This window comes from Colossoma macropomum, unplaced genomic scaffold (genome assembly GCF_904425465.1).
Source record: "Colossoma macropomum unplaced genomic scaffold, Colossoma_macropomum, whole genome shotgun sequence".
Taxonomy (NCBI): Eukaryota; Metazoa; Chordata; class Actinopteri; order Characiformes; family Serrasalmidae; genus Colossoma; species Colossoma macropomum.
The window spans coordinates 5522557-5546119 of NW_023494788.1; the positions used below are offsets into that span (position 1 = coordinate 5522557).

General features: G+C 40.2%; 2 protein-coding genes across 3 annotated transcripts in view; one reads left to right on the top strand and one right to left on the bottom strand.

Moving 5' to 3' along the window:
* far1 (fatty acyl CoA reductase 1) overlaps positions 1 to 7364 on the top strand; it is a 32221-nt gene extending 24857 nt beyond the window's left edge. The window contains exons 10-12 of one of the 2 annotated variants that reach the window (XM_036568124.1): positions 1093 to 1222; positions 1544 to 1671; positions 3298 to 7364. In XM_036568124.1, the coding sequence (XP_036424017.1) occupies positions 1093 to 1222; positions 1544 to 1671; positions 3298 to 3460 (421 nt within the window). In that variant the 3' untranslated portion in view covers positions 3461 to 7364. The remainder of the gene's footprint in view (positions 1 to 1092; positions 1223 to 1543; positions 1672 to 3297) is intronic. The other variant, XM_036568126.1, reaches the window with a different exon arrangement.
* Positions 7365 to 8523: 1159 nt separating this feature from the next.
* dkk3b (dickkopf WNT signaling pathway inhibitor 3b) lies at positions 8524 to 22518 on the bottom strand. The gene is made up of 7 exons (XM_036568127.1): positions 22266 to 22518; positions 21484 to 21564; positions 20562 to 20627; positions 13666 to 13758; positions 13437 to 13581; positions 10084 to 10234; positions 8524 to 8781 (listed from the first exon to the last, which is right to left on the bottom strand). The coding sequence occupies exons 1-7, from the start codon at positions 22455 to 22457 to the stop codon at positions 8730 to 8732; spliced, it is 780 nt and encodes a 259-aa protein (XP_036424020.1). The 5' UTR covers positions 22458 to 22518; the 3' UTR covers positions 8524 to 8729.
* Positions 22519 to 23563: the final 1045 nt, after the last annotated feature.

The window sequence follows — 23563 nt, forward strand, 5'->3', positions numbered from 1 at the left end:
TCTGGTCTGAAAAGCCTCCAGTTTAAGCTGAAAGTTTTTTTTTTTGTTCTTTACATGGATATTTAAGTGAGTGTTTCATGAGACATTTTTGCTGCTGTTTGTTTGTTCATTTTGTCTCTTTGTTCCCATTTTGGAGGATTGATTTGTCCTGCATGGTTGATATTGATGTTATTTTTTTCTTTAGTAGATCTTGGAGGGAATCTGGGTACAGTACATTTGCTTAACCCATTTGTGGAAATGCATCCACATTGAGAACCATTTTTTTATTCTGATGTATTAAACAATGTAAAAATACAGGCATTCTTTAGTTACACCCTGATGTGAGGCCTTATTTGGGAAATCCTCCTGGCTCAGATGCCCTCCAAGGCCAGCCATCCTGTGTTCCTAATATCCAATGAACTGTAAACTCAATCAGTGATGCTATCATATTACCTGTTCATGTTTTCCTCTGTGTGTGTGACTGGATTCATTAATAGTGGGATTTTTTGTTAACTAAGCAAATCAGTTACTGAATGATCGGGGAACGTGTAACCTAATGTACTGTTAACCACTTATTTTAATAGTAACATCGTACTTGAGCAGTTCAACAGCGCTTTGAATTGGTGTGATGCCTAGTTTATGTTATATTATTGTGTGGAGTTTCATCGTGTGTTCATTTGTCTGGAGCCTGTTCAGTTCAATTCAGTTCAAACCTTTAGTTACACTGAAGGAGAGCCCTCATTTTCAGTGTGGCCAAGTACAAGAATGAATGAATCAAGGGCAAAAAAAAAAATAAGATAATTGAAAACAATACTTAAGATATAAAAAAATATTTGAGACACATAAAAAAGAAAAGTGAACAAAACAATTGAAAGACCAAACAAGGCCTCCATTGCATTTTCTCAGTCCTATGCACCAGTTCAAAGTGCTTGTCGCTGCTCGTTTTTGATCTTTGCCACTAACTCATAGATATCAGATGTGCCAAGCTGGCATTTAGCACATTCGGAAGGTGTGATGATTGAAAAGCTCCTGCATGCAGATCTGATCTCCTTCTAAAACTGCTCTTTCTCTCTCTCATATCTTGCTCCTGTTGCCGTTTCCGTGGCGACGCAGGATGATGAAGACGATCACGCGGCTCCACAAGGCCATGATGGTGCTGGAGTACTTCACCAGCCACTCGTGGGTTTGGAACACGGACAACGTCACCATGCTTCTAAACCAGCTGGGACCCGAGGACAGGAAGGTGCGGGCCACACGCTCACAGAATCAGTCATGAGTCAGTCACGGGCTCGATTCATTTGGCTGCACATGGCACGTCAGTGGCAGCCTGTGTGTGTGTGTGTGCGTGTGTGTTTGTACAGTGTTTGATTGTAAGGCTGAATGTCGGTGGTTGAATCAGGCGTGAATGGAGTCTTTATGCACAGAGATTCTAGATGTCATGATTGGAATTCCAATAAGAAAAGTGCCCTGTCTCACTGTTAGACTGCTGTCTGTACTGGATCTGCAGATACAGTTTTATGGGACAACCTGAATTTAGTGATTTTATGTGTTTCTTTGTGTGCAGGTGTTCAACTTCGACGTCAGACAGTTGCACTGGGCTGAATATATGGAGAACTACTGCATGGGCACGAAGAAGTATGTGCTGAACGAGGAGTTATCAGGCCTTCCAGCGGCACGTAAACATCTCAACAAGTGAGTGTCTCCTGCTGTAGAAAGACTGAAGAGAAATACAGTGTATGTTGGTGGCCAGGCTGCCATTAGGTACTGCTACAGTACTCTTAAAAAGTCAGAGACCACCCTTCATTTAATTCATTTCCAGTCAAAAGATCAAAGTTATTAATCTTTTAGAAGATACTTCGGAGCAGATTACATTAAAGATAATTCACTTGCACAAGGAAGGGGAGTGTTAAAGTAAAATAAGTAAAAATAAATAAATAAATAATAAAATTAAACCAAACGTCTAGCACTTTGTAGTTCTACAATTACAGACTGTAGTCCATCTGTTTCTCTACATACTTTGTTGGCCCCCTTTTACCCTGTTCTTCAGTGGTCAGGACCCCCACAGAACCACCACAGAGCAGGTACTATTTGGGTGGTGGATCATTCTCAGCACTGTAGTGACAGTGACGTGGTGGCGATGTGTATATTTTTGGTTGGTGGGCTACTCTCAGACCAGCAGTGACACTGAGGTGTTTAAAAACTCCAGCACCACGTCAGTGTTACTGAGAATGATCCACCACCCAAATAGTACCTGCTCTGTAAGGGTCCATGGGGGTCCTGACCACTGAAGAACAGGAGGCTAACAAAGTATGCAGAGAAACAGATGGACTACAGTCTGTAACTGTAGAACTACAAAGTGCTCCTATATAGTAAATGGAGCTGATAAAAGGGACAATGAGCATAGAAACAAGATGTTCCTAATAAAGTGCTCAGTGAGTGTAAACACTTACTTATTCTCGCATTACTTTGTTTCTATTTCTCTGTTCATAATATCGACACACTAAGTTGTCCGTAGGTGTGAGTGTGTGTGTGAATGTATGTCTGTCTGTCTGCCCTGCGATGGACTGGCCACCTGTTCAGGGTGTTTCCTGCCTTCCACCCAGTGACAGCTGGGATAGGCTCCCCCCCGCAACCCAGAAGGATAAGCGGCTTAGAAAGTGTGTGCGTGTGTTCATAATGACCTGGACTCAATAAAGTGTTGTCACTGAAATGTATTTGTGAATGTGACTAATACAGCTGAAGCATAAACTGAGTGAGCTCTTTATTAGGTGCACCTTCCATTTCCACTTAAGGCTACTAAGACACTGATGTCATTGTTTTAGGTGGATTTGAGCTTCACGGTTGAGTATATGACCAACTCAACAAGTATCGTCGTATGCAAAAGTTTGAACACCCCCAGTCAAATGACGTGTTGGATTTTGTTACTGAAAATAAGTGAGCACATCTTCTACATGGAGCCAACTTAAATACAGTGTTCTGCAAATATTAGTGCATAATTTCTATTTGCTGAGTTTAACATATTGGAAGATATATAATGTTCATTTTTGAATGTTTTACATTTGTGTTATGTTTAGCAGATAAACCATAACTGTGCATTAAAATGTGCAGAAGTGTGTTCACAAACTTATTTTCACTTAGAAAATCAACTAAACATGTAATTTGACCAGGGGATCCAACCTTTTGCATACAACTGTATATTTATTTTATAGACACAGCTTTAACTTCCTGTCTAATAGCGAACTCCTCCTGGCACATACCACAGTTCCGCTTTAGTACGTTATAATGCTGCCTCTTATTTCTTTTCCCTCATCTCTGCAGGTTGCGGAACATCCGCTACACGTTCAACACGGTCCTGGTGATCCTGATCTGGCGCATCTTCATCGCCCGCTCTCAGATGGCCCGCAACATCTGGTACTTCGTGGTCAGCCTGTGCTTCAAGTTCCTCTCCTACTTCAGGGCCTCCAGCACCTTGAGATACTGAATCTCTCCCTTTATTCCTTATCTCCTTCCCTCATTCCCCCTCTCTCCTTCTCTCTTTCCTACAATAGCTATGCATATGCTACAGCTCTGCAAAGCTCTGGACTCCAGAGCGCCCCCGCCAGGCCTCCAGGTGAAGTGCAAGCCGTCTCTTGGCTCCGCCTTTGCTTTGGCTGGGGGGGCCGCTGCACCCGACTGCTTTGTAGAAAGCATGAAGCATCAGGGCTTGAGGCGTGTGAGGCTCTTTGGGCTGGAACATTCTCCCCAAGCCTGTCCGAGCACTTACCTGTACCCACGGCACCTCCTGACCGCGGGGGGGGCGGCCGGTTGTTCTCCATGGTCACGGTTTACAGTCGTTCCCATCCTTACTCCGTCAAGCACAAGGTGGGAGATTAGGGATGTGATGGCTTGTTCACTGCTTTGTGCCTAAAAAAATTGAATAACTACACCTGGATCATGAAAGATGTAGTCGTGCTCTTCATTAGATGACCTTTCCCAGTACAACAGCCATCCTTCTTCTCTTTTACTTTCCTTCATTTTCTTTTTCTGTCTTTCTCCTAGTTATTTACCACTAAGATCGATTTTAAAAGCAGGTCTAATAATGGTATTGTTGTGCTAACAGTTATTGGGTTCTGTAGGTTGAGTTGTCTTGAGCCTTTTCACGTTACGATTTGATTAACACACTAACTTTGTCAGAGGTGCTTTGCTTTGTCACTTATGATCTAGTTGATGTGGTTGAGGATGAAAATGTGTGAATGAGATTCTCGTCTGGAGGTCATGAGTTTTTTTTTTTTTGGTGGACTCTCTCAGTTGCTCTTGAGGAATAGCAGCCTATGAGAGTTTGGGGTTTTCTTGTTCTCTCTAAAGTCTGTTCTGTTGCCTTTTTTAAAATTAATCGCCTTTTCTTGCTCTAACTTATTGTTTCGTACTTTGGTCATGTAAATAAGTGGTAATTAGTTGGTCCTTTTCGCTTTTCGTTTCCTTTCTGCTCAAGCGGACGTTTTCTTCCAGGTCCCATAGCTGTGAATGAGAACTGTGACTCTGGTCACTTCACAAAAAAAAATGTGAACACTCTGCAACAGATACAGGCTGAATCCATATCATAGGAGCATTCAGACCAGTCATTTATCCATAATAAGGCCACGTTTGTGAACTGTGCCTGAATGTTGATAACATTTTTGGAAGGGGAAAAAAAAAAGCAATTCTGTTTTTTCTAATCCATTTGTGTACAACATAACAGAAAAGTAACACTGCTGTTTCATTACAGAGCATTTTCATGCTTTAATAAATATAGAGAGGCTATTTATTTATGAAGGAAATAGACTTTAGGAGATATACTGTATAATGTATTTTATTCTCCTACGGTCACATGCGCATCGTGTTACTGTTATTTCTACTGTGCTCATGTTTCTCTGAATGTACGTCTGTTACACCAGCCTAGACAGCGTAAAATCATACCTAGAAGTGCTAATGATGGGTGTAGTTTACCATCTAGTGAAGTGATGGAGCAGCCTGTCCTCTCTAATAACACAGTGTCAGTGCTGATATCGATATTACTGCTTCTTCTGGAATGTCTTTTAAAACATGGGAGATGGGGAAAAGAGTGGTACAGTGCTAATAAGCTTGACTGTTCTGGGTATTCAGGGTTTCTAAAGGGGAATTCCGCCCAAATGCAGATTTTTTAAATGTGTGCAGGTATTCATAACTATTTTTAATACAAAAACAGTGGTGACTGAAGCCTATGCAGGAAAACCCAACTAATACCAAAGCTACATTTGCAGGGGCCCTGCTGTACATTACAAATATTAAAATGCACAAAAATACTTAATGCAAAAATGCATTAATAAAAAAAGAGAACAACAAAAATCAGGCCTACAAATGTACTGAAGCAGTGGATTGAGGAAATTTGAGGGTGGAGGGCATCATATGGTGCAATGTGGTCACTCAGTGTCATTTAAATACACCAGAACAGGCAAAAAATTTAGAAGGACTTCAAAAATTTTTGAAAATCATTTCTAATATGTATCAGGATGAAGTGCTATTGGTGGGAAGGGTTACATCACAGGAGCAAGAAGCCAATGCATTTGAATTAAGGCAAATAAATGTAAATGTCTAAGCATCAGCAGAGATATAAGGAGAATATTAAAGCTTCAAGCAGCAATGCATGTCTGTAAATGTTACCAGAACTTTCTTTATACGATTTATGTCCACAAGTATTCAGACAGCCCTTGTAATTAGTAACTTAAGCTACTTTAAAGGAGATTCTATTGATTTTTCAAAGTCTCCAGAATTCAGTCACTGAGATGTAAAGTCATTCAGAGTGGTTTAAAGTGAAATGGTACACAGTAGTGATTCCAGTGGTGGTGATAGGAACCAGGGGTCACAATGTCTACAACACAAATACAGCCATTTTATTTACTATAAAAAAATCACCAGTGAACTTACGTGTCTTCTGATTGTATATGTAATGCAGATGGTGGATAAATAGTGATAAATCTGAAAAAAAAAAAATAAAGGTTTTGTTTGGGCACTGATTTGCCTTACAATGGTCTGCATTTATCCACTGTGAATGTATGTTTTTACTGACATAAAACAATGTCTTACATGCATTCGTGATCATTTCATGTAATAACTTACTGTGAGGAAGCTTTTAGGAGCATTAAACTCCTCAGATATCTGGTTCCTATCACCACCACTGTGAACAGTTCTGTGAAAGCTTTTCTCAAACAGCGTTTTACATCAGACCATTCTGAGTGACTTGGTTTGCACTGTTATTAATTTAATTATGCGTGAATTTTGAGTTCACCCTTTAAGACGCACCCATTGCTGACACAAAGCGCACAGCTTGTATAATCTCCACAGAAAGACACTGACCACTGGAATGCGACGCTCTGGATCAGCCTTAATGCCAGGCGTCGACTAGAGGGTAAAGCCCCCCAGCACGGGGCTGTGAAGTAGTGGAACTTTGGAGTGATGGAGCTCCATTCGATACCTTTGGGATTGGTTGGTGATCCAGAACATCAGTAACCTGACCTCACTCACGCTTTTGTGGCTGAATGACCTGAATGACAAACCTCCTATTAGTACTACTACAGAACCACTGGATTAGCAGGTAGCTACAAACTTTTGGATGTATATTGTGCCTTTCCATGTCAAGCCTCACTCACTCCTGTACAGAAAACTGTTTCATTCTGAATTTTGTTTTCCTTGGCTAAATATTCACATGCCAGCTTGTCAGTTCAGAAAGCCATATATTTGGGATCATTCGCAAGACTATTCTTGTACCATCAATTAATGAGGCCGCCTCATTCCTATATAATCAGTACAGGTCTAAATATAGATCTGTATGTGAGGTCGTTTCTAAAACCCACCACATTTTATTCTGTTGAAATAATAATTTAAAAAAATCTACTTTTGGGTGAAATTCCTCTTATGTAACAAATGATAGAAGTTTTTTGTGCTTCTTCTAAACTCATTCCATTTGTACGCTTCCTTTGACACACTGTTGAATGTTGCTTTGGGGTCATGATGTCACTGACCATGTCCTCACTTCAAAGGGCATTTCACAGCTGCGATTATTCCCAGGGTTTTTGTCCTACTGCTATAGCAGGTGTGATCTGATGCTGAGGCCTTGACAAAGCCAATAGAGTCATTGTCCTTTTTGCTGTTTGTCTGCCTTATCTGGATGTTATCTGGTTCCCCTGAAATTAATATCACCGTCGTAAATGAATCGTGTTCCCAAAAACGATCCAATGAGTAAGTTTCTTAACAATTTACTGCAAGTCTTTGTCAGGCCGTAGGAGGTTTTTGTGGAGGATGTTTATTGCCACAGTCAATGTCAATAGGAAAATCAATGGGTGCCTTGTGGTTGTAAACCAAAAAAAAAGGAATAAACTATGTGAAATTAACTTTGAGTTGTCTATGTGTGGATAAATCTGTGCTTTATAAACTGTGTAAAAGCACTGCAGTCGTGATTCTTGAATGCGTGAAGAACTGAATGAATACAGTAATGCCAGACTAGAATAGGTACTTATGATGAGTCACTCAGTAATGTTTAGTAATGTCACATGCCTTACTGGGATTCAGTCCAGGTCAAACGGCCATTAATGAGTCCACTTAGTGCATGCTCTGTGCTTTTCAAATGATTGTATGCTGCCATCTAGTGTTCATGTAAACACTCTACAACGGGGGGTGTTCAATCTTATCCACAAAGGGCCGGCGTGGCTGCAGGTTTTCATTCCAGCAAAGCAGGAGCTCACATGATCAGCAGTTTGGAGACTGAAGCCAGATTGAAAAGTGGAACCAGGTGTGCTCCAGCTTTGCTGGAATGAAAACCTGTAGCCACACCGCCCCTTTGCGACTAAAACTGGACACCCCTGCTCTACAAGTACACCTTTAGATATCAGTAATTTAACATTTTATTTCAGTTTAGCCCTTGTGTGGTGTTGGGGTCTGTGGGACCCATTTTCAATGATTACCAAAATAAAAAATGATGCAATTTATTATTATTTCAACCTCAGATTTCTTGGCCTTTGCTCATTTTCTGTGAAGAATATATAAAATAACACATTTTCAGTGTCTTCACTCTGTTCACCCCCCACACATTTATATTACACATGGTGTTGGGTGAACCTGCGGGGAATAAAAGTGTGGAGGTGTTGTGTCCTTCACTCTGTTCTCCTCCTACATGGCCTGCTGTTAGTGTGTGTGTGTGTGTGTCTATGTGTGTCTATGTGTGTATGTGTTTGTGTGAGAGGGTGGACAACATGGACAGGCTGCTGACTGGCTACAGCTGCTAAAGGAGAACCCTACGCTGGCCACTTGTGATATTTTAAACCTTTGGTGTTTAACATAAATCGTTATGGCTGTATTCATTTACATAACCAATAATGTGGTGGGTCCACCAGACCACTGAGTAACAAACACATCAACACCACACAAGGGTTAAATCCCTTCATAACTGACCCAGAAAAAGTGCATCTGCGCATATTACTTCTGGCACTAAACCCCTATTCAAAAGAAAAAAAAGTCATCAAAGCTTTTGAGTCTTAAAAAAATCTAGTCATCTGGAGTTACATAACAGGCATTTAATCATATCTTGGAGTCTATATGGTTCCAACATTTATAAATATTTATATCAAACTCAATTACAATGTTATATAAATTGTAATATTCACATAAAACACTACAAAAAGAACCTTTTAAAAGCAAAATCCCATTAAATGTATTGCTGAGAGCCATTGTCTGGCCTTTTACCAGTTACTGGAAACCATTCATTCTCCTCTCCCAGATGAGCTCCTCTGGTTCACACACTTGGATTCCTGGCTATAACAGAAAAACATGCAAGTAAAATTTCAGTACACATTTTATCATTGTTGTTGCTGTTGGAACAAAAAAACAAAACAAAGTAGCTTTACAGGACAAGAAAAAAAACATTCTTAACATTAAATAGAAGTTAATGCAGTAAGATCTTTTTCTAAGACATACTGAACCATTAGTGTCGGTCCATTCAAGAAATTTTAACACTAAGGCCCAATCCCATTTCACCCCTCGCCCCTACCACTTAACCCTCACCCCTCTGTTTTACACGATTACGTGTAGGGGTACGGTGTCCTGATTTTTGTTGAGATAGAGGGGTAGGGTGAAGTGTTAGGGCTACATAGCCCTCGAAACTGAGGTTTTTCAGAATCACACTCCAAAAAGAGTACTGTGGGGAAAAAAGAAAAAAACAGCGAGATGTGAGTATTTTCTTTGTTAAAAATTACAATAACCATTGTATTGTCTTAGTTTAATGTTGTTTCAATGTATTATGGTCCTTTTCTAAATTTCCTGTTCCACACTAAATGGTGCAGCAGTTACATTCTGGTGCCTCAGCTGTCAGAACTGCTGCACCATTTAAGGTGGAACGGGAAAATTCAAAGAAGCAGCTGGTGAATATCTGACTTCAGCTTCATATCACTGAAGAATTAGGGGTGGGCGATAATGAATAACTGTCACATCCCCCCTCTTTGAAAGCACATGATTCCCTAAATTTAACTAAAGACCAGCAGTGAGGTTGCTGAACTTTACCCTCCTCTGGCAGGGTCGTCTACAGAGCACCGCTAGTAGCCTGTTAATGAAGTAATGTTCTTTTTTATTTGAGGTGAAGATTTCAACCACTACCCCTTTTAACTCCAAGGGGCAAGGTGACACTCGAAAACAAGGGGTAGGGGTAAAAATAAGAAATGGGATTGGACCAATGTAAAGTGCAACTGCTGTTTTCAAGTGTGGAAATATGAAAAAAAAAGGAAAAATGGTTTTGTTTCTACAGCAATGATATACTGATAAAACTGCATACTTGGTCCAATAAGATTTTATGTATAGGATATTTTCAGGTACACTTTCTCAAATATGGGCTTGAATTAATGTCAAGTAGAAGCAATTAAACCAAAATGTGTTACTGATAAGCAGTACAGGACACAGAAATGCCCAAACTTTGTAGTAAAACTAGAGAAAACAAAGCTAACTTAACCTACTCATATATATATATATATATATATATAGGTACTCATATATATATATATATATATATACATACAGTATATATTGTCATTAAATATAGGTACAAACGTGTTTATGTAGACGTACCCCACTGGTTGGCACTGCAGGCCTGTAGCACATGGGCAGTGCTCACAAGGAGCTTCCTCGTCCCACAGCAGCAGCTCCAGCAGCTGATTTGGTTGCTCATGACAACCCTGACCCTGCTGAGGCCTCGGCCGACACACCGGGAAGAGCAGAGCTGTTCAGAGGGAAAGAGAACAAGAGAAGGGTTCTAATGAGCCAAATGACCTTTCCATTAGAATTAGAGGGAGAAAGAGAGACAGACGGGGAGTGATATTTAGATCAGGACCAAAGGGTTCTACACTCAATTTTCGTCTAATGACCTAAATCATACCAGAATGACTACAAGAATAAGGGCAGGGGAGCTGATAATAGCTCAGCACTCTTATCCTGACCCCTTGAGACGTTTTTCACTTTTTATGTGGTGAGTGAAAAGAGGGGCAAATCACAAGAGACCCCACATTACTATATTATTATACACCGATCAGGCATAACATTATGACCACCTCCTCGTTTCTACGCTCATTGTCCATTTTATCAGCTCCTCTTACTATATAGGTGCACTTTGTAGTTCTACAGTTACAGACTGTAGTCCATCTGTTTCTCTGCATACTTTGTTAGCCCCCTTTTACCCTGTTCTTCAGTGGTCAGGACCCCCATGGACCCTCACAGAGCAGTGGATCATGGTGGTGGATCATTCTCAGCACTGCAGTAACACTGATGTGGTGGTGGTGTGTTGGTGTGTGTTGTGCTGGTACGAGTGGATCAGACACAGCAGTGCTGCTGGAGTTTTTAAACACTGTCCACTCACTGTCCACTCTATTAGACACTCCTACCTTGTTGGTCCACCTTGTAGATGTATCTGCTGCTCATCTGCTGCTGCACAGTTTGTGTTGGTCATCCTCTAGTCCTTCATCAGTGCCCACAGGACGCTGTTGGCTGGATATTTTTGGTTGGTGGACTATTCTCAGTCCAGCAGCGACACTGAGGTGTTTAAAAACTCCAGCAGCACTGCTGTGTCTGATCCACTCAGACCAGCACAACACACACTAACACACCACCACCACCACCACATCAGTGTTACTGCAGTGCTGAGAATGATCCACCACCCAAATAGTACCTGCTCTGTGAGGGTCCATGAGGGTCCTGACCACTGAAGAACAGGGTAAAAGGAGGCTAACAAAGTATGCAGAGAAACAGATGGACTACAGTCTGTAACTGTAGAACTACAAAGTGCACCTATATAGTAAGTGGAGCTGATAAAATGGACAATGAGCGTAGAAACAAGGAGGTGGTCATAATGTTATGCCTGATCGGTGTACAATACTACAACACAGTATTATATTGAGCCACAATACGAGTCAACTTTAAAGACTTCTGCTATGTTTTGTTAAGAGATTTATCACATTAGACTGCAAAGAAGCAGGGAAAAAAACGGCGCCACCAAGTGGATTAATAAAATAGTGGTCTCCCATTAGTCCATGGGCTTAATATGCATTAAAAATACTAATAATTTTAAAAAAGGTGAATGCTTGGGCATCTATGTTTTTCATCTAAAATATTGCAGCACTATAAACTATTGATTTTTTCCTCCTTTCTCTCTATTATTGAATGCAATGCTATTAGAAAGATGGAGCACATCTTAAATCAGCACTTTCACTGTGACATAATGAGGCGAGGTAAGAGAGTTAAAACAGCAGAAGGAGAAGAGAAGATGGTCACTGAAGAAAGAAAAGCCAAGAGACTGTGGACGGGGCCAGTGAGTGCGGCTGAGAGAAATGAGGGGGTGGAGAAGGCACGCAGGAAAGCAGAAGAGAGTGCAGTAGAAGAGAGGAGAGGACAGACGATCTGGAACCTGGAGAGATTTGCAGCTATCTGTGTGTGGTTTTGTGGCTGCAGCTCTGGGCTGCACTGAGAATGAGCTCAATAGCCTTATTCCCTCTGCACAGCGCTCACGATTTACATATCTGTCATGGGAAAATACTACAGCTGGCAAATGAAAATGATTTGTGTAGAGCTTGAACTTGGAATGTAGAACTGCGGAGTGTTCTTGTTTCTTCCCCAGACAACATTTTTTTCATTTTAAGGAGAAAAAAAATAAAATTACCCTTTGACCAGATTAAATTACTTTTGGGCAGTTTTTGAGTTTTTCAGTGCAAAATCATTCCTGGTATTTTTGCTGAAGGATGAATCAAGTCACAGTATTTTGTATCAAACTATGTTACATAACTCACCCTTTCAGTTTTATAGTGGTGAAATTATGAAGTGATAAACAAATCTATCCATAAATACATGCATACATTCAGAAAAAGTGCTGCGTTTAATGTAGTTAAATCAGAGGTGTACATCGTTTCCACAAAGAAAACACTTTACATCAACATAATTTCATCTTTCAGATGACTTTTGGCAGTAATTATGTTTATGTAATATATTTTCTAAATATATTCAAATCTAAATATATCAAATCTATTAATCTAATTACTCATATATCTCTCTATCTATCTATCTATCTATCTATCTAATTACCTGTCTTCTATCAATCAATTTCCCTATCTATCCATCCTTCCATCCATCCATGTCTGTCTGTAAACCAGTCCATCAACATGTCCCTCTATTGACCTATCAATCTATCTATCCATCCATCCATATGTCTGTCTGTGTACCTGTCTGTCAACCTGTCCCTCTGTCTATCCATCCAGTCATATGTCTGTCCGTCTGTGTAACTGGCCGTCTACCTGTCCCTCTATCTATCTTTCTATGTGTCTATCTACCTATCGTTTTATCCATCCATCCATATGTCTGTCTGTGTAGCTGTCCATCTACCTGTCCCTCTATCTACCTATCAATCAATCAATCTATCTCTATCTATCTATCCATCTATCTATCTATCCATCCATCCATCCATCCATCCGTATGTCTGTCTGTCTGTGTACCTATCCTTCAACCTGTCCCTCTATCTATCTATGTCTGTCCATCTGTGTACCTATCCTTCAACCTGTCCCTCTATCTATCTATCTATCTATCTATCTATCTATATGTCTGTCTTTCTGTATACCTGTCTGATTGTTCATCCATCCATCCATCCATCCATATTTCTGTGTATTTGTTGGTCAACCTGTCCCTCTACCTACCCTATCTATTTATCAATATCTGTCTACTTGTCTATGTCCATCTATCTGTCTAACAATCATTCTGTCTGTTGGAAGTTCACTGACAAGTTAATTATAAAGTTATAGACAATCTTATAGGCACTGTAACTCAAAGACCTCTGTAAGACTGTACAACATGCTCGCTAATAGCCCAGTTGATTTCAGCGCTACAGTGATTTTGGAATGTTTCTGAAGGTGCTGTGAATGGCGCTGCGATCCAGTGACCGTTACCTTTGTGAAAGGCGCAGCAGTGCTGCGGGCTGCAGTCGCTCTGGGCCTGGCAGATTGTGCCCGACTGTCCTCTGGTTTTGTTCTGTGCACAGAGACCCCACACACACAGCTGCTCTCCGCAACACTCCTCATCCTTCACACACTCCTGTAAGCAGACATGTGGGCGGAGACAGAGCGTAAATTCCATGAGAAACGGGACGCTGCGTTTCGGATTTGGAAAATCACTCACCGTGCTGGTGGACTTGCAGGGAATGCACTTGGAGCTGCTAATGTTGTACAGACAATAGCTGTCCTGCCCACAGTCTTCATCAATTAGGCACTCCTACAGAGACACAATACACACACTGTGGTCAAACTAGTACGGACGCCTTTGTTCTGGTGCTGCATAACTAATTATCACTTCATATAATGAGAGAGGCTAAGAAAAAAAGGGTATGGAAACCAACATGGACAGACGCAGAACCTGAGCATTATTTGTGTGCATGTTCTAGCCTACACTCCCATGTCAGGAAATTCCAAACTAGCATTTCTCCACCCAAACGAAACTCTAGAGGGACTCACAATCAGAACAACAGCCCACCTACATTAACAGAAAAACACTTTACTCCCCCTAAAGAAACCAAGAGCCGCCTCACTTGGCATCTTGCCATGTCTAGTACAATTTCACAGTAAAAGCCTTATTTTTACACTCTGAAGTGCAGAAAAGTAGGAAAGTATTGGAAACAGTTTAGTGAGCCATTTCTTCAACCTGTGAAGACTTAAAAAAGCTCAATGTCAGTCAATGTTTGGCAGAAATGTATGAGACACTTGTAGTGCAGGCTGTGTGTTCACAGTGGAAAATGAAGCAGAATGTAGTTTATATGGAATGTAGTTAATACCCAGACAATGTACTAGAACTGCTGAAAAAGGCGCTGAGCACCCACAGGCTGCCATACGTAGTGCGGGAAAGCTGCAGTTTGAAATTTTCAAGATGGCAAGACGAAGTAAGACCACTGATAAACATTTGGAGCAAAAAGTTTAGGACAAACTAATTTTTGATATGAAAATTGGTGGTTGTTTACACAGATGTTCTCCATGCGCAGCGTGATTTGTTAGCATTCAAGTATCTGAGACGATACTATGCTATAAAAATCCAGTCACTCGCTACATGATGAAATGCGTAGGATAGGGAACTTAAGGATGAAGGGTAGTTTGCACTGTGGACCACTTCTCAAACTCTAGTTTTTGCCCCTCCTCCCACTTTCAAAGTTAGCTAGAGGTTCAGGAGAAACTGATACATAGCGCAGGTCTCCTCTTACTGTCTTAATCTGATGACAGAAACAGAATTTTAACATGGGTTGAGTAGTTCGTCTGAACACCCATTTCCACGGTAATGCTACCCATTTCCATTGTTACGCTACCCCAGGGGTACAGAACTCCGGTCCTGGAGGGCCAGCACAATTTGGTAGATTCTCTACTCAAACACAGCCCTAGCATAAACAGTTTGCACCATTTGGCTGTAATAACTCATCAAAATATTTTCTCAGCTTGTTCTGGCTGCTGCGGATGTGCATATCTCAACAACAAGGGGGAGTTTTTCCTGCTTGTGACTTTACCAACAAGCTGACTGGCAGCTTTTTTTACTGAAAGGCAAGACTTTCCACGTAAACAGACGCCATGTTGAGTGTTAGGAGATTTCCCATTCACTTTTAAACAAGTGACCTGTCTACCCCCTTATAATGTCTCTGGATACACCCATTTCCATGGTTACCGTACACCCATTTGCATGGTTATTATTAGGGATGCACCAATATAGGAAATGTCAACAACTGCCACTTTATATGTACATATCTGTACCAACAATCATAAACATTGATAAAATGTAGAAATTGGGATCCACCTTAGAAATTTGGGTTACAAAAGCAGTAAAATGGATAAAGTGCAGACATTTTAGCATAATAGTCCAGCATCACCCAAGCATTCTACTCTTCCAGAGTACAATAATAATAAGCCAATTGTGTGGCAACAGTGCAGTGCATAATGCAGATAGGGCGCCAGCAGTTTCAGGTAATGTTCACATCCACCATCAGAATGGGGAAAAAATGTGATCTCGGTGATTTTGACCGTGGCATGATTGTTGGTGCCAGGCTGGTCTGAGTATTTCTATAACTGCTGATCTCCTCAGATTTTCAAGCACAACTGTCTCTAGAGTTACTCACAATTATGCAATAAATAAAAAACATCCAGTAAGCATCAGTTCGGCAGATAGAAACACCTTGTTGATGAGAGAGATCAACAGAGACTGGCCAGACAGGTCACGCTGACAGGAAGGCTACAGTAACGCAGATAACCACTCTGAGCAGAAAAGCATCTCAGGAAGCACAGCATGTCAAACTTTTAGGTGGATGGGCTACAACAGCAGAAGACCATGTCTGGCTCCACTTCTGTCAACCAAGAACAGAAAACTGAGGCTACAGTGGGCAGACTCACCAAAACTGGACAGTTAAAGACTGGAAAAACGTAGCCTGGTCTGATGAATCTTGATTTCTGCTGAGGCAGATGGTAGGGTCAGAATTTGGCACCAACAGCATGAATCCATGGACACAACCCTGTCAACAGTCCAGGCTGGTGGAGGTGGTGTAGTGGTGTGGGGAATGTTTTCTTGGCACACTTTGGGCTCGTTAATACCAATCAATCATCTCTTGAATGCCACAGTCTATTAGAGTATTGTTGCTGACCATGTGCATCATTTTATGGCCACAATTTACCATCTTCTAATGGCTACTTCCAGCATGGTAATGTTCGATATTACAAGGCAAAAGTCGTCTCAAACTGGCCTCATGAACATCTGTCCAGTGCAGGTATTTTTAAGCAAATAATCTGCCAATACTGATATGATCATGATATCACTATGTATTCTTAGTTATTATACACCCATTCCCATGCTTATATTATACCACTTTTCCATGGTTACGCAACATCCATTTCCATGGTTAACACTGAATTGACATCCAACCCTAATTTAACATGGAAATATCTGAATATTAGAGTCAGGTGGGTCAGATTACTGTTGTAACTAAATTCTAATCTCTTCATGAGGACCCACGCTTGAGCATTTCCCCAAGCCAACACAACTGATTTAGCTCCTCAGTTTACTAAGTCAAACCAGGTGTGCTGAAACAGTCTCCTCACTGTTTTCCCCAGCTGCATAAGAACTCCACCAATCTAATCTAAATAATACCACAATACACAGTTGTTGGTAGTCTGAAAGAGTTTCCTTTGTGCTTTTTCAGCTGCGTGGAGATCTTATCACATCTACTAGAATCACCTCAACACTGCCTAAGCCAGAACGTGCTGGGATATAATGATACACTGTGTATATAATTTATATACCGTGGTTTGTGAGCTGTTACAGGGAGGTACCATGCCACCACACGACTGAGATCAAAGCTGCCTCTACAGTTACAGAGTCTAGACTGGTGTGGGAGGCTTTTCCAAATGAGTCATTTGAAGAAAAACTGCAGCCTGGCAAATGTTTCCTACACATCCCGACCCCATCAATCACAACCCTGTTAACAGAGCGAACAAAACAGCAACTACAAAGCTCAACTGCAACTTTTAGCTCCGGTTCAGAAGGTTCAGAATTAAAAAGAGTGAGTTAAATGACTCATCGAGACAGTAGTAATTTACACCAACACAAAATTAGTCACGTTGCGCTAGTTTTCATCAACTCACTGTGAACTAATGTTTCACTAATTTTACTGTAGTGCAGTTTGAATTTAATTACTAAAAGCTATGTTTCAGTTATCATAGTAGAGTTTAAAGCAAGCAAACATTACATGGCCACAATATACTGAACAAATGACTAGAATATGGGGATTAGATGAAGATTTGTTCTTATCATGCATGCAAGGCAAGTTTAAAGGCTAATTCCAATACTTTTCTTACCATCTTTCATCTCAAACCTTAAAGGGCAACTCCACCAATTTTTTTTAAAAATTCTACATAATCAAATCTTTAAGATGAAGACAAAGTCATTCAGAGTGTTTTGATGCTCCATTCTAGAAAAAAAAGGGTTTAATGCCTCTTAAAGCTACCTAATATAAAGTTATTACACAAAATGGTTACTTGTGTCATCAATGTTTTTATGATAGTTCTGAAAGCAGGTTTTGGCCTAAAACATATTTTTAAAGAAAAAATTTATTCATGGTGGAGGGGTACATGCAGGGCATTGTAAGGCAAAATAGTCCACAAGAAAATGAGTGCATTTACATGCATGTAATAATCCAATAACTGCAGAAAATCTGATTTTGTCAGTAATACGATCAAGGTGTTTATATGCATTTGAGTTATCAGATAATGATGAACTCCAGGTCTACATGATTCAAATAATAATCGGATTTCTGCTTTGCAACCAGCCAATAAACTCACAGAAGAAGACGTGACCTAAATGTAATGTAAAACTTCATGCTGCAGCTTTTTTCCTTCAATTCGTCATGCATGTAGTTGGTTTTAGCATCGCCCCAAAAACTGTTTTGCTGCCCTCTTGTGGCAACGCTGCTCGCTTATTTCCGGTACAGCAGTCTGTTCCGCACATTCGCCGACTGAGGAATCCGAAAGAAAGTAAGAGTTTACATGCACTGAGAAATCTGATTACTGAGCTAAAATCCAGCTCTCTTTATCGGATTTCTTAATCGGATTTCTAGATCGGAGTATGGTGTTGACATGATTGAATATTCGGATAACTGCAGAAATCCGATTATGATCGGATTATTGAGTGCACGTAAACAATGAATTCAATGAATTTTTTCAGATTTACTACAATTTTACCATAAACAACATTACATATAAATACTCAGAAAACATGTGTGGGTTCATTGGGCATTTTGGATAATAAATAAAATGATATTTGCATTGAAGACGTCATACCGCCTGGTTCCTATCACCACCACTGTAAAGAATTCTGAGTTGGTAAGTTTCCATGAACCATTTCACATCCAACAACTCTGAACGACTACTTACATATCAATAATTGCATAACAGGAACTGTATAAAAAAAAATAAATATGTGGAATTGGCCTTTAATCCTGAGATTTTTTTTTACAAATTTACAGTAAATGTTCAAGGAAGAAACCAATGATCCTGTAACAAAGATCTTATTCTAAATTAACCTCCTCCATTATTTAACCCACTCAGTCATTCCAATTTGATGCTGTAGCAGTGGAAAAGGAAAAGCAAACATTGATGAAAATAATGAATTCAATAAAATACTAAGGATTTCTTTGTAATGCAATGCTAGCAGATTCTCAGAGAATGGCATCACGGCAGAGCTATTAGTGCCACGAGTCCTAACCACACTCATTCAGCCTGAGCTTTCCATGCATTCCTTCCAGTCTATCTAATCCCACCATGCTCTGTCCCGCTGCCAGCGGACACACCACAACACGGCCACTGAAAGCGCTAACAGCACTGCCAGCTGTGGAATAAAACCATTTTGCTGCCGCGCTCACTGGCAGTGTACGGCATCACATTACTGCTTCCTTCACTGTGTCGCACTTTACAGCACACGGAACTGGGAACTTTCATTTCATATACCTGCTACAAAGCTGACTCTGCATGAAGTGTTTCAAAAGTGTCAGAACATGCAAGAACAATTAGAACAACTCGGTTTTGAAGTCGTGGCAGTGACTTTCCTCCTGTAGTCTCAAAAATACACGTCCCCAGCCTAATAAACCTCTTCAGAGTTTACAAGCAGAGACGCAGCCCTGGGTAGGAGACGTATGTAGGGGTAAACGTTGAATCATGCAGCATGTGAGTCACGCTTGGAAAGTGTTTGTGTGCTGACAGCAGAGAGCAAAAAGGCCGGACATCTACCATCTGCCCTTCGGCGGCTCAGTCCAGAGGTCTACAGCTTCTCGCAGCATGTACACGTTTTATGAGCCAGTATTAGCAGCTTAGTGAATGTCCATTCATATACAGAGACTCATAGCTCAAAACACTTACGTCAGCTCCCCTTATGGAAAGAGAATGACCACTGCATTTTGCCACTGTCGGAACAAAACCTTAGACTATAACAGCAACGTTACAGAAGAGTGACAGTAAGTACTCAACTTTAAAGCACCCCTCAGTCATGGAAAACTGAACTTACTATGTACCATTTATTACCCAGTCCACACAATCTATATGCAGAAACTAAGCAGCAAAAACAGCCTGTTATAATTCATCAACACACTTATGGATCCGCAAATAAATACATACATACATACACACATACATACATAGATACATACGAACAAAACCTCGTATTTCCAAAATGGTAACCTTACAGGAGAAGGAAAAAACATACTTTACTTTTAATGTAAGTCAATGGAACCAGACTTTTTCAGAGTAATTTTGGGCCGTTTCTTTTGGTCCTTTCATCATGAGATTTCCACACAATGTAAAGGGGAACAGGCATTTTCAAATCATGTCAAAAACTGAATGACAAGTATGAACACTCAATAACTGAAAACAGCTTGTTTAATTCTAAGGGTTAAAAAGGAGGTTGGAAAATGTCCATTGAAAAAATGAATTATGACTGTTTTTAGTATATAAAACCATACAAATATCATAATAAAACACAAGAAAAAGGTAGAATATGGGTCTTTCAATATAACAATATTTAATTCCAAGTGCTGTGATGTGGCAACAATTCAGTATCATCACTTTCGATACTTTTAGTTCTTTATTTAAAGAAGTTAGTGCCAGGTTGACATTGTTTTTGGTCTACTTTCATATAAAAAAACTGCTAGAAAGGGTTCTTACATGAGAACTTTTACTGTCCAAAAGAATCTTCTGATATGATCGAGATGATATCTTTGAAATGGCAATATATAAAAGCAGGTCATGAGATGTCTTGGTAACGGCCTTTAAAACACTACACTCTACAAACTTAAAGTAATGACTGTTTTACAGGCCAGTGACTCCCATCTGTTAATATTGATCTCATAATGTTAATTAACCGCATCAAATAACAACATAACATCAATAAAAACATCTCATTTCCTGAACAAATCCAGATGTTTCTTTGTGGCTGAGAAGCTATGACTAAGATCGCACTGTTTTGGGTTCGTGCTAAAGATGTTGTAACTGTGAATATGTACTCACATGGTCCACCTCGTTCCAGCGTCCTTCCTGAAAGAGGGTTCTGGAGAAGGTCTGACCGTCTGTTTCCTTGAGTGGACAAAACCAGGTGCGATCAGCAAAGAAACCAAAGCAACTACACTAATAACTTACAGATGTCCGTTATGGACTGAACCAGTCTGACAGACGTCTATTGAGCCCCGAGCTAAATTACACTGGAGTTAATCTGTGCACAGGGAATTGTTACTATGTGTTTTAAAAGCATATGGCAAATTTACCGGCCCCTACACAGACACTCATAAATGTGATGCAAATTATAATCTAAAATTTTAAAGGGGAAGTCCATGGATTTTTTAAAAATTTCTGCCTAATTCAATTGTTGAGATGTAAATAAAGTCTTTCAGATTGTTTTGATGTGAAATGGTTCACTGTAAAGAAATTGCCCACTGTGATTTTAGGTGGTGGTGATAGGAACCAGGGGTCATAATGTCTACAACACAGTCATTTCATTCACTATCCAAAATCACCAGTGAACCAATATGTGTCTTGTAAGTCTTTATATGTGATGATTATGGTAAAAAGTGGTCCTATAAAAAAATCCATGGCCAAAACCTTCTCAAAAATCTTGTATAACCATGTTTCAGGCATCAGGCAGCAGATCCGTAACATTATCATTATCATTATGTAACAACTGTCTGTGATTTAGCTTTCAGAGGCAGACGTCTGGTCCCAATCACCACCACTGTAAACAATTCTGAATCGGAAAGTTTCCCTATAATGGATCATTTTGAATCAAACCACTCTGAAAGGCAATGAATAACAATGTATATCTTAACCGTTTAATTATGCAATTAAATGTAAATTTAAAACACGGGTGGAATTCCCCTCAAGTAAGTAATCCTTATATATAAGACAACAGTATCAGTATGTAAGTGTGAAAGCCCACCTGGACTCCTGTTGTGTTCTGGTTCTGGTAGCTGGACAGCAGATTGTAACCATACAAATCCCTGGACGTCTCATTCTCCATCTGAACATGGAGTGACCAGTGAGGACAAAGCAGCAGTTTAGCTGAAGCAGCTACGTTTATTTTGTAAACTGATATAAACCAAGTAGAGCTCTATCTGCCAAGATTTTAAAAAAGGTAGTGAAAAATAGAGACTAATTAGGACATTTTCACTAATGATTATTTAAAATAAAAAAGACTGATCACTGACTTTCGCTGGCACTACTTAGAATTACCATTATTATCTAAAATCATAAAGAATAAACTACACATATTAAATACTGAGACAAAGTGCACACTCCCTGTGACCGGGATGGGAACCAATACTTTTTTCTGACCACTTTAATGACCATTAAAGAGAATCTAACTGTATAGTTTAATTCTTAGAGCTCAAATGTGCTCTGCCCCTGCTGAAAAAGGACCATTGCAATCCATTAGAATTAAAACCTAATGATTTTGCTTTCTAATGGGAACTGATTTCCAACAGAGACCACCGGTTCCCTGTGGAACACCTTCACATTGCATTAGGAAACCATCAAATGCACTTAGAATCAGCCACTGGTCACCTGGTACACCATTAGGATCCTTTACATAGTGATATCAACCCATTAAAAAAGCCAAAACACATTACAAAACTATTATAAACCAGCAGAAACACTTAATGGTTACTATAGGTTTTTCCAGCAGGGCCCTTTGAGCTGCTATGCTGGTGCTCCTCTTCCTACCTGATGAACAGCCTCCTCTAGTTTGTGCTGCGTGTCCTCCATCAGCTGCTCCACTTCTTTCAGCATGTCGTTTAAGGAGATCTGACCCCGGGTCACACTGACCCTCAGCCCCAAAGGGTCAGCTTCGGCCACCAAGCCAAGCCAGAGCGACAGAAAGGCGAAGAGCAGGCTGCGTTTACCGTGCCTTTCCATCCTGCCCTGCCTCACAAGACCCAGCCCGCACTCGTTTATTTGGAAACTGACGAAGGAGAGAAAAAAAGGACCGGAAAAAGACTTTTGGCTTCCACCATTAGGTCGGAATGGCCACATTATTAAAGAGACAGAGCACAATTCCGGACTCTGTAACTGAAACAGGAGCCTTACAACCCCGAATGTTAAATAGTGCTCAGTTTGTTTACTCACTTTAGCAGCCGTGCTAATATTACTGCCTCTGACTGTGGTTTCCTTCTTTTTAATAAATACACAGTTTTATTGTCGTCATCTGTTCATATTTCATATCCATTTCGTCATATGATAATAATCTGAGCTCTGATTAAACTGATCGTAAAAAAATAACTCGAACTCATAGACCGTCTTTATTAAACAGGCACGTCTCCTTTTTGTCCAGTAGATGGCGCCAGTGTACAAGTTCGGTTAGCTTTCAAATCCTCTCTAACGCAGAGCCTTGTAAAGGGGGATTCCACCGACTTCTCAAAATTTCTCTATGAATTAGTTGTTGAGATGTAAAATAAATGTTTATGTTTTTGAGATTTGAATTGAATTTATTAAATGTTTTGTGCAGTACACTCAGTCCACTCTCACACCTACTTATTACTTAGAAACCCCTATATTGCGACTTTACCTTGCTTATTGAGAAAGGCCCACTACCTATACAATATCTGGTCAGCAGACACCCTGTTATCAGAAACTGACCAAGCAGAGAGTGACTGACAAATTGTGTGGCAGCAGTAACCCTTAACCTCCTAGCACTGGTAGTATCGTGTGATGGGGAGAGACCTAACTAGTGGGTGGTGCTGAACACAAATAAAATTGTGGGGAAATTTCGGGAATAATTAATAAACTAATTACTTTTTTAAGTAAATAAAGAAATAAATGTGTGCAACAACAGCTGGGCTGCATTCTGTAAATTTACATTTACATAGTGGACCTATAAGGTAAGTGGAGCTCATAAAGTGGACAGTGAGTGGACATACAGTGTAGGTGTTTCTAGTAAATTAGTTTTTATTTATGGAGGATGAGGTCTAAGTGTGTGTTGTCACTCCATAAGCTTGTCCTTTCTCAGAAGGAAGTGTTTTTGG

Coding starts and splice junctions, on each gene's coding strand:
- dkk3b (XM_036568127.1), bottom strand. CDS start 22,457: ATGGAAAGGCACGGTAAACGCAGCCTGCTCTTCGCCTTTCTGTCGCTC. Junction 13,759..20,561: donor GCTGGAACGAGGTGGACCAT/GTGAGTACATAT, acceptor GTGTCTCTGTAG/GAGTGCCTAATTGATGAAGA. Junction 8,782..10,083: donor CTGCAGTGCCAACCAGTGGG/GTACGTCTACAT, acceptor TTTCTGTTATAG/CCAGGAATCCAAGTGTGTGA.